This window comes from Orycteropus afer, unplaced genomic scaffold (assembly GCF_000298275.1).
Source record: "Orycteropus afer afer isolate SDZICR_OR568_19922 unplaced genomic scaffold, OryAfe1.0 scaffold00016, whole genome shotgun sequence".
Taxonomy (NCBI): Eukaryota; Metazoa; Chordata; class Mammalia; order Tubulidentata; family Orycteropodidae; genus Orycteropus; species Orycteropus afer.
Genome location: NW_006921603.1, coordinates 16,624,575 through 16,636,606, shown reverse-complemented (window position 1 = coordinate 16,636,606; position 12,032 = coordinate 16,624,575). Strand labels below are relative to the sequence as shown.

The 12,032-nt window shown below is 34.9% G+C and overlaps 1 protein-coding gene across 1 annotated transcript in view; it reads right to left on the bottom strand.

Moving 5' to 3' along the window:
- The window catches only part of RAVER2 (ribonucleoprotein, PTB binding 2), a gene marked incomplete at its 5' end in the record, with an annotated part of 112,334 nt that overhangs the window by 52,749 nt on the left and 47,553 nt on the right, over positions 1–12,032 (bottom strand). The window contains 3 exons of the mRNA XM_042783343.1: positions 3,418–3,529; positions 3,686–3,790; positions 5,894–5,979. Coding sequence (XP_042639277.1) covers positions 3,418–3,529; positions 3,686–3,790; positions 5,894–5,979 — 303 coding nt within the window. The remainder of the gene's footprint in view (positions 1–3,417; positions 3,530–3,685; positions 3,791–5,893; positions 5,980–12,032) is intronic.

Here is a 12,032-nt window from a genome sequence, read left to right as displayed (position 1 = left end):
AAAGATATTTTCCATGATTTATTTATAAAATTTTATAAATAGATCATGGAAAATATCTTTTCAGAGGATAGATCTAAATAGATTAGAATTTAATAGTTCAAGCTAATCAGTTAGAACCTGTAATTACAGATTAATGAAAAAACTTGTCGATATAGTACCCTGCCCCATAGCTACTCAAGGTGGCAAGAGCAATTAGAAAAGAAGTATAAATAGATTTCCAATACATTATGAAAATATATTTACCCAAAAATAACTGAGTAAATTTAACTAAATATCACTTACAGACTTTAACTTGATTTTGCTAAAAGATGTTAAATTTATACATTATAACTATGCAGATCTGAGCTGATGTGGTTCCACACCAAAATGTATAAAGGGTTAATTATTAGAAAGAGAAAATAGGATAACACCAAAAGGAAAAAAAAAACCCACTACCATTGAGTCAATGTGAACTCACAGGGACCCTTCAGGACAAAGCAGAACTGTGTACTAGGAACTGTCTACTTGGATACTGTAGTGTTTCCAAGCCTGTAAATCTTTACAGAAGCAAACTGCCTCATCCTTCACCTGTGGAGTGGCTGGTGGGTTACAACTGACCACCTTTTGATTAGTAGCCAAATTCTTTAACCACTACACCATGATAAAAATAAATACACCTACTCTTCACGTATTGACTATCTTGTGATCTGACATTTCACATTTATGACAACTTTGAAAAAATTCTCAGGTAGCGCCATTGATGATCTAGGCCCCACACAAGGCCATGGCCAGGCCTGTGGTGGTGGTCTCCGTGGCCCACTGCAAATATACCAGAGGCCCCAGCAATGACTGGCCCACATAAGGAACAGCGGCAGACTGGCTGTGGGACACCTTTTCCCTTTGTCTGCAACATCTTGGTCTGCTCATGGAGGGTGTGGGTGATAATGGGATGATGTGAGGTTAAAGATGGGCAGGGGAGGCCAGTCAAGGGCCCAAAGGCCTGAAAAGGTTGGTAGGGGAAGTAGGAAGGGGAAGAGAGAGAGGGGGCCATGCAAGGCTGCCTGGCCAGGATAAACAGAGGAAAAGTGGGACCCCAGCCCAGGGTGGGTGGCAGGAGGTGGCAGGTAGAAGATGAGCAGTGTCCCTGCCCAGGGCGGGTGCTGGGAGGTGGCAGGCTCAGGCAACACCTGACTACCACCACCACTCCCCTTAACCCTCAGAGGCTCTGTGGTGGTCGGGAAGGTGTGGTGGTGATGCGGGACCTGCCAGACCACATGCACCCCAAAACAAGCCAGGGGCACCCAGTGAATGGTAAGCAACCAGGGGAGAGGTGACTAGCCTCAAGACGGGGCACATCCCACAACTCTCACATAACACCAATTTCACATAACGACCTAAGTCTTTGGAACCTCACCATGTCAATAAGTAAGGAGCTCATGTTGATTAAAAAGGGAACTATCTTTTTTATTTCCCCCCATGCTTATTATGAGCTGAGTGCCCCTAGGTGGTACAAATAGTTGACATATTTGGCTGCTAACCAAAAGGCTGGAGGTTCAAGTCCACCCAGAAGTAGCTTGAAAGAAAGTTCTGGCAATCAATTTCTGAAATATCAGCCATTGAAAACCTCATGGCTCACTTTCTACTCTGACACACACTGGGTCAGCATGCATGAGTCAGAATTGTCTTAATGGCAACTGGTTTGGTTTTTTGGTTTATTGTGAACTAGGTACCTTGCTAAGTGCTTTTGATACACTGTCTCATTTAATCCTCACAGTCACTCTTTATACAGAAGGTATCACTGATATTTTGAAGATAAGATAATAGAGAAACAAAACTAAACTATACTAGATTTATTTGAATACAAACTCTGAAAAACACAAAAATAAAAATCATATATCCTATTTCATTCAAAAGATACACTCCTGAGAAGTTGCAGGTTAATTTCAGGTATCTTAAGGCTACAGTCAAGATAAAGAGCCCCTTCAATATGTGCTTCCTCCATGATACAAATTACTCATTACTTAATTATATTTAGGCGCTCTGGTGGCTTAGAGGATAAAGCATTTGGTTGCTAACCAAAAGGTTGATAGTTCAAATCCACCAGCTGCCCCACAGGAGAAAGATGAGGCAATCTGCTTCCAGAAAGATTTACAGCCTTGGAAACCCTATGGGGCAGTTTGACTCTGTCCTATAGGGTTGCTATGAGTCAGAATCAAATGGCTGGCAGTGGATGGTAATCACATTTATTTAGACACTATGAATTGTCACAGTGTTCTTAAAGCAGCACATGCTAAAGCAAATAGCTTATTATTTAATCTGATACAAATAACAAATATTTACATAAACTTCCAGTTGCAGAAAACTGAGTTTTTAGAAGCACAGACCTCATTACACCATAAAACTCTACTGTATGTTGTCCGTATATTGGTTTAACTTTTGTCCAGTTGATTCCAACAGCTGGAACTAAGTTGTTTGATCATCTGACTTGCCAGTTTTATGTACAAGAAGCTAAGTAAGATATCCATATTTAACTGATTTTTTAAAATTTCGAGTAGCCCTTTTGTTTTCCCTCAGCATGTTCACTTCTATGCAAATTTCAACTATGATTCAAACTGAAGTATCCTTCAAAATCACATTCAAATAAGAAATTTTAGTATACCACCATATTCCTGCTTTCCTAAACATATGTTGTTGTTGTTATTTGTCATCGAGTTGGCCCTGACTCCTAGCGACCCCTCCTTGGGTTTCCGAGGCAGTTATCACTACAGAAGTAGGATTGCCCAACCTTCCTTCCAAGGAGTGGCCGGTGGGTTTGAACCGCCAGCCTCCTGGTTAGCAGTCAAGTGCCTTAGGCACTATGCTACCAGAGCTCCTTCCTAAACATATACATATACGTATATATATATGTTGTTAATTTTTGTCAAGTTACAATAGCACACATAGTGTGGGTTTTTGTATTTTTTTTTTACTAATTTAGAGATTACATTTTAAAAATAATCAAATAAATAAATCAAAATTTAAATTTACAAATACCAGCTGTTTCTTTTATAAAAGCTGAGGCTTCCTTATCCAGTCAAAAAAAAGAATAAATTATATATGAAATGTCCTGTCAGCCCAGTGAGCAGCATGCCAGTCTCCAATGGATCTATTTCTTAAGCTCATCCTGGGGTGAACCCTCATAAAATAGTAAAGCAGATCTAAGAGGGAAAGTCTTATCATGACATGAAAGCAGGTCCATCAATAACTTATCAATAGTTTTCTAATGTTAAAAATAGAAAAGCCTATATTTTATCTCAATATATTTTTTTAGAAAAAGAAAAGCCAAGACACTTTACTGAAGTTTTAAATGACTGAATAAAACTTCAATTTGACCTTTCTGTGAGTAAAAGTTCAAATGCAAATCTGTTTACTGGCTGATCAGTAAATACACATCATTACTTTTATGTGCTTCTCCATGGTGCCCCAATTCTGTTTTCAACGGAAGCGCTGACCCTATCCCTAGTGCAGTCTGCAGCACCATAGCTGGGGGTTCTCCAAGTAAGCCGGGTTTCTATAAAAGAAGGAAAATATAAATTAGATTTTCCACCCATGGCAGTAAGACATAACATAATAAAAAGGGTATACATTCATAACCAATCTATTCAAAAGCCTTATTATAGGAAAGGAATGAATTCATTTTCAAAAGAAAAAAGACTACTATACTTACATTATTAGTATGGATATTCTCAAACTTCATTAATTGCTGCTGTGTCAATGGTACATGAGAAAGATTCTGAAGGAATAAATTACAAGTATTATCCATAACTGAAGTCTGTGAAAATGATGAAACAATAAGTTAGCTTAATTTTGAAAAAGTTACTTCTTGTATAACCCAATTCACTTTAAAGTTCACTTCTACAGTTGAGCTAAGCAAATGCAACCTTTTTCTTTTCTTTTCTCATTTTTTTATTTTAATATCTCATTTTCCAACTTCAGGCAATGCTAATTACTTCCTTTAATATACAGAAATGTGACCATGTACTCCTGAGGCTAATCCTACAGCCATTCTTTCTTTTCTCTCTTCTTTCCTCTCCTCCTCTTATCCCTTTCTGGCTTCAGTGACAGTGTCATTATCTTTAGTCACTTTATATATTCACTTAATCATTCAACAATATTTATTGAGCATTTTCTGTGTGAAGCAAGCTATGTAGTTATAAATACAGCAGTATGTTCTGTGCTCATGGATCTTATAGTCTCCTGGGGGTGGGAGGCATTAATTAATTATAAAAACATATATAATTACAAGTGGTGAGAGGGATATGAAGGAAATATACAAGGAACTACGAAAACAAAGAGTGAGGGGAATTGGTTTAGACTGGAAAGGTCAAGAAAAGCTTTTTTGTGGACCCAATTCTTAAACTGAGATGTGAAGGCTGAATAGGAAGATGGAGGAAAAGATTGGGTGAATTAGGTGGCTTTGGGATGAGAAGCATCCTATGCAGAAGAATAGCAGGAGCAAAGACCTGAGGAGGAAGGAGGGAACAAGGTCACAGTTCAAGGACCATAAGCAGGTCACTATAGCTGAGAACAGTGATGAGCAATTAGCTTGAGAGGTAGGAGCTAGATTGTACAGGGACTTAAAGACAAAATTAAACATTTTTGGTCTTTATCTTAAAACAATGGGAATATGCTCAATGCTCTGACCTCCCCTCTCACATACTCTTCACACCTATTGTAATTAATTGTTTGATGTTTGTTTTCATTATTGGTTGAATTTTGATAAGAATAGGGGTAATGAATGTTTCCTTTAATAATAGCCTTAATGCTTAGCAAAGTGTCTAGTATATGTTAGGTTCAAAATAAAAGATATAGACTCAATAAATGAATAAAGATTCTATAATGTACCAGGTCTTTGTGTAAGATGCTAAGTATTAAAAAAGAAAGAAAGAAAGAAAGAGATAGGTCTTTTCCTTATAAAGCTAGATTTAGTCCCAGATATTCATTTATTCAACCTAAGTTAAGTACCCATTACATATTAGTTTTGATTTTGTTCTTAGGATTCTGTATAGATGCAGCCTTAAACAGACTCTGAAATTATTAAGTAGTATATCTCCGATATTATGGGACCTCTGGTGGGGAGCTCTGGTAGCATAGTGCCTAAGGCACTTGACTGCTAACCAGAAGGCTGGTGGTTCAAACCCACCAGCAACTCCTCAGAAAGAAAGTTGGGTAATCTACTTCCATAGTGATACCAACTTGGAAACCCAAGGAGGGGTCGCTATGAGTCGGGTCTCACTCAATGGTATATAACAACAACAACAACTGGCATTTGACTGCTAAGCAAAAGGCTGATGGTTCAAACCCACGAGCCACTCCTTGGAAGGATGATTGGGCAATCTACTTCACTAGAGATCCTGCCTCAGAAAACCAAGGAGGGGTCGATAACACATTTAAAAAATAGTTATCTGATAAAGGTAAGAAAAACATTTATTACTCTCCTAAATAGATGAATTATTTTTATAACATTGATATCATTTCCAGAATTAAGAATTACTGTTCATTCATTTATTTTTTCTTTCTGTACATACTTTTCAAAATAAGACCACATAAATAGCCTTGTTTTGATCTACCAATTCATCTCTAAAAAAACAAATACCGCAAAATATAACATAATATATACCTTTCCCTATGAATAGCCTATAATTAGGAATCAATAAATACATATACAGCTATGTTACCTTGATTAGCTTAATTTGATCTGATGTACTCGTTATTTTTTATGTAGCTATCTTTTTACTAAGGTTTCTTGGGTTTTTTTTTTCCCAAAAAAGAAACAAAATACTCATCTGATGTCTGGAGCACTTTAAATGTTAAGAACAAACAAAGCATTCCCTCCAAATTGTTCATGCTTCAGTACTTGATGCTGTTTAGGTACCTGGTGTGCTTTATTCAAATGTAAAAATGCAGGGGAGATGGATGGATTCATCAGATGTGGCAAGCTGTGAGGTGTTCCAAGAACTGCTTTAAGAAAATAAAAGTAGAATTTTAACTTTATGATATACATGGAATTTGAAAAAAATGAAACAAGATTCAAAAAGGGTAAATTACTATTTCTCTAAACTTCAAACAAATTCACAGGAAGTTCAGTGACATACTGACCTTGTCATTGGTCAAAAAATGGCTGGCTCATTTCCTTGTGATTCAACTCTGGAATTTGTTTTAAAATTCCAACACCTTCTGCTATAATGGTAAAATACTGAGCCAAGGCTTACTCCTTTCTAGGGCAGAATGCAACAAAACTGAGCTCATCTTTTAATAAGTATAGCACTGATTGAACCCAGGCTAATTTTTTTAAATGTTTGCAGAATTTTGGCGGGGGAAAAGAGATAAAATACTATCTCTGTTTTTGAAAAGTTTACAATCCAGTTGAGAAGAAATTCTACATAAAATAATTAAAAAAAAAAAACTTTATATAGTTGACAAAAGGAATAAATGGCATATTCTTAAACAAATTTATCTGAAAGTCCAGATATCAGAGCACATTTCAGAAGAGATGTTTTCAGAGCAGTTAATACATATAGAAAGGAAGCACCGTGAGTTAGAAAATATATGAAGCCGTTTCATCTAATTATTATGAAGTAGATGGGAAGAGACAAAATATACAAATTTCTCTAGCAATATCCAACAGCTAATTAGAATGATAGAATATTGGACTTATAAAATACTGCCAAAAGCAAATGATCTAATGATCACAAACATTTGAAATTTATATATACTATCCCTACATGTTCAACCGTGCTTCAAAAATTGTATTTCAAGGAATTTATTACTTGTGAAGGCAGTCTATTAGGAGCTCTGGTGGTGTAGTGCCTAAGGTATTTGACTGCTAACCAGAAGACTGGTGGTACTAACCCACCAGCTACTCCTCAGAAGGAAAACTGGGCAGGTTCTAACCCACCAGCTACTCCTCAGAAGGAAAACTGGGCAATCTACGTCCATAGAGATACTGCCTTGGAAACCCAAGGAAGGGTTGCTGAGTTGAAATTGACTCAATGGCAGGAAATTTTTTTATTTTTATTTTTTGGAATGCAGTCTATTACATCTTTGGAAAACTGACTCTTAGAAAGGGTTTTTTAAAGAATGAAACAAAATTTCATTATAAATGATAAGAATGATTATATCATTAGGAAGAGTAACTTATTAGGGAACCAAAAACCAAACCAGTTGCTGTTGATTTGACTTTCAACTGATGGGAACCCTGTGTACATCACAGGAGAACTGTGCTCCACTGGGTTTTCAACAGCTGTGACCTTTCAGAAGTACATCACCTGGCTTTTCTTCCGATCTCCTCTGGATGGACTCAAACCACCAAATTTGGTTAACGGCAGTGCTCTTAACCATTTCTGTCACCCAGGAAAAGGCACTGTTTTACTTGTTTTTTTCCAAAAAAAAATTTGGATTTGAAGTACAAAGAATGGGAGCTTTTAAGATGCATACATTCCTGATTACAATAGTAACAATATAAAGTAAGACATCTACATTACAAAGCCCTAGATTTATCATCTATGCAAGATGAATGAAAATCTCTTCCTCTAAAATATTGTGGGAACCACAAGTAAGAGATTCCAAGATGATATTATTTTTTAAGTGACATTATTATATTAAAGTCACCGATTATTGATAGAGCAACCAGTTGTTGTTGCTGTTGTTGTTGTTGTTATGTGCCATTGAGTCAGACCTGACTCATAGCGACCCCTCCTTGGGTTTCCGAGGCAGTATCACTACAGAAGCAGAGCAACCAGTACTACTACTATAAGCACGAGAAAAGGGATTTCCAAGATAACCTAAAATACCAACTGGAAATTTAAAATACCTTTTTATGCTAACATTAATTAAAAGAAAACTTTTCAGAACAAAAATCAAGAATAAAGACAAATGACCATCTTCATTCCTGATAATATTGTTTGTTCTAAAATTTCATAATGAGAAAGGGATTGTTAAATAACAAAACACTTAAAGCAAAAACTGAGAGAACTGAAAGGAAAAGCAGACAAATCCATAATTGTGGTTAGACATTTCAACACCTCAGTCTCTTTTTCAGGTAGTCACTATATTTGCGGTAAAACACTGAAATAAGTATTTTTCACAGCTTTAACTGGACACAATATTGCCCCATTTAAAACAACAAAAACCAGAAACAGCCCACTCCAAAAATGTCCACAGCTAACTGCCCTTAACCTACTGCTAGTTCTCCTGTTGTGCCTCATCGCTAGTAACTGATAGAATAAGTTGACAGAAAATCATTAAGGGTATAGAAGGGTATTGAACAAGAGGATCAACCAATATAATCTAATTGACATTTATAAAATACTTCACCCAACAAAAGGATACATTCTTTTTAAGTGCACATGGAATATTTACCAAAATAGAATATATTCTGGGCCATGAAACAAGTCTAAATAAATTTAAAAGAGGTTAAATCATATTAAAAAAGTATATTGCTGACAACAGTTGAATTAAGTTATAAATTAATAACCAAATAATATATGGAAAAAAATCTTAAACATTTAGAACCTAAATAACACAATAGTAAATCATGCATGCATCAAAGAAAAAAATAAAACAAAGAATACCAAGTATTTTGCACAGAATGAAAATGAAAACATGATATGTCAAAATCTGTTTAGAAGAAAATATGACATCTACATTAGAAAAGAAGAAAAATCTCAAGTGCATAATCTAGTTTTATCTTAAGAAAGCAGAAAAAGCACAACAAATTAAACTCAAAGCAGAATAAAAAAGATAGTAAAAATCAAGGTGCAAATCAATTAAATACAAAATAGTAAACAAATAGAGAAAACCAATGTAATCAAAAGCTGGTTCTTTAAGATCAATAAAATTGATAACTCTCTAGCCAGACTGTTCAGAAAAATATATTCCAATACTGGGAATGGGCAATCCTACTTCCGTAGTGATACTGCCTCGGAAACCCAAGGAGGGGTCGCTATGAGTCGGGGTTGACTTGACGGCACATAACAACAACAACAACAACAATATTGGGAATATGAGAGGAGACAGAACTACAGATTCTACAGACATTAACAAATATATAAGGAAATATATTATGAGTAGTATTATGCCAATAAATTTGACAACTTACACAAAATGGACAATTTCCTTCAAAGACACAAACTTCAAAGCTCACTTAAGAAATAGATACCCCGAATAGTTCTCATATATTAAAGACATTGAGTTTGTACTTAGAAAGCTTCCTATAGATAAAATTTAAGACACAGATGATGTCATTGTTAACTTCTACCAAACAAATAAAGAAGAAATACTATCAACTGTGCAAAAATTATCCTGAAAATTGAAGAGGAGGGGCTATTTCCCAAATCATTCTATAAGGGCAGCATTATCCTGATACTCAAAACAGGAATGACATTACAAAAAAAGAAAACTACGACAAATTATTAATATACACAGAAAAAATCCTAAACTAAATTTCACTAAATCAAATCCAATATATAAAAAAGATTATAATACATCATGATCAAGTAAGATTAACTCAAGGAATGAAAAGTTCTTCAACTTTTCATCAAAATATTAAACAACATTATAGCCATTATATTAATAAACCAAGAAGAAAATGTTCCATAAATTCCAGAATTCATAATACAATTTCTCAGCAATGTAGGAATAGAAGGGAAAGTCCTCAGCTTGATAAAAGAAATCTGTGAAAAAGAGCAATAGCTAACATATTTAATAATGAAAGAATATACACTTTCTCCTTAAGATCAGAAAAAGGCAAGGCTATCTTCTCTTGCCATTTGTATAAACAACTGTACTGAAATTTCTTTCTATTGCAATAAAGCAAGAGAAAGAAATAAAAGATTTACATATTAGAAGGGATAACGTAAAACTGTTTATTTGTAGATTACATAATCACCAATATAGAAAAGTTACAAAAAGTTACTAGAAATAAGAAATGAGTTTAGCAATGTTGCTGAATACAAAAATCAATTGTACTAGATACCAAAAATAAGCTACAGAAAATTAAAATTAAAAACCAGTATTATGTAAAACAGCATCAAGAAAACTGAAATACTATAAATTTACCAAAAAAAATGTGATATACATACACTGTAAACTGTAAAGTATTGCTGGATAAATTAAAGACCTACATTAATGGAGAAATATACCATGTTTATAGATCAGAAGACCCAAGATTATTATCAAATCTGCCATAATTAGTACATAGATTTGCCAAAATTCCAATAAAAATTTCATCAGGCATTTATCATATAAATGATGGCTGACTTAAAATTTATAAATTTAGAAGCACCTAGAACAGACAAAACGAGTCTGAAACAGAAGAATAAAGTTAGAGGACTTACACTCCTTGATTTCAGGACTTTTTATAAAGCTACACTTATCAAACAGTACGTCACTCATATAAAGACAGACATTTACATCAATGAAACATATTAGAGAGCCTAGAAATAGTCCAAATATATATGCTCAACAGATTTTTTACAAAGGTGCCAAGAAATTCATTGGAAAAGAATACCCTTTTTAATAAATGATGCTAGAACAACTGTATTACTCTATGTAAAAAAGAAAGAAAGAAAGAACCAGGACGCTTACATAAACAAAAATGAAATCAAAATGGATCTCAGCCTAAATGCAAAAGTTAAATGATAAAACTTCTGGAAGACAACATATGAGAAAAGAAGAAATAAAATAATATTGGGGAGGGGGCACTAAAGACATTCCAGAGTCCAAATGTATAGATAATACTTTCTCAAAATGTGGTATACTCCTTTAGACATTAATACAACCCATATTATTAATAGGAATATAATAATCATGGGAAGGAAATCCCTCTGCATTTTGTGTTTATCAGAAACCATTTATAGCTATGATTTTATCTGTGTACACTATATTAGCACAACACAGAAAATCTAGACCATATCCATAAGGTAACACTGTGGGGAGGAGACACTACAAAGTATATTCTGTGGCATGTTATAGAATGTCAAATAAAGAACTGTAATCTCCAAAACAGTGTAAGAGACATAAAAACTGAATTGTAGAAAGAAAATATTAAGAGTGTTATTGATATTTATTTTCATCCTAAAAAATTTAAATATTTAGCTTTACCATTTCATAATATACGCATTGACAATGGGCACATATATGTGACTGATGTACAACTTTCATGTACATGTATAGATTAGAGTTTGGCTCAAAATATATTTTACTGATAGGGTTTGTGGTGTTTAAGTTTGTGTGTCAACTTGGCTGGTCCTGGGTGAGCGGCTGGGCAGCTGAATGTAGTTATTCCCCATGGTGAGATTGGTAATTAACTCCATGGTGGAATCTAGTAGAGCAGCTGAATAGCTGCTCTGGGTATGTGGTCTGCTTCCCGTGAATAAAAAACAGCTTTGGGACTTAAATGTGAAACCTAAAACTATACAGTTCCTCAAGGAAAATTTAGGGGCAAATTCAAGGGCCCCAATATATGGCATAAATAGACTATCAAGCATAACTCAAAACGCACAAACAGCAGAGGAGAAGCCAGATGATTGGGACCTTCTAAAAATTAAATTTTTGTTTGCTTCCAAAGACTTCTCCAAAAGAGTCAAAAGAGAACCTACCGATTGGGAAAAAATATTTGGTAATGACATATCTGACAAGGACTTATCTCCAGAATTTATAGAAAACTCCAATACCTCAATAGCAAAAAGACAAACAATCCAATTAAAAAATGGGACATGAATAGACACTTCACCAAGAAGGATATTCAAGAGGCCAACAAACATATGAAGAAATGCTCATGATCATTAGCTATTAGAGAGATGCAAGTCAAAACAACAATGAGGTACCATCTTGCTCCAGAACTAATAGCAAAGTTCAACAAGACAGAAAATAACAAATGCTGGCAAGGTTGTGGAGAGATTGGGACTCTCACACACTGCTGGTGGGACTGTAAAATGGTACAACCATTGTGGAAAGCAGTATGGCGATTCCTTCAAAAGTTGGAATTAGAAATACCATTTGACCCAGTCATT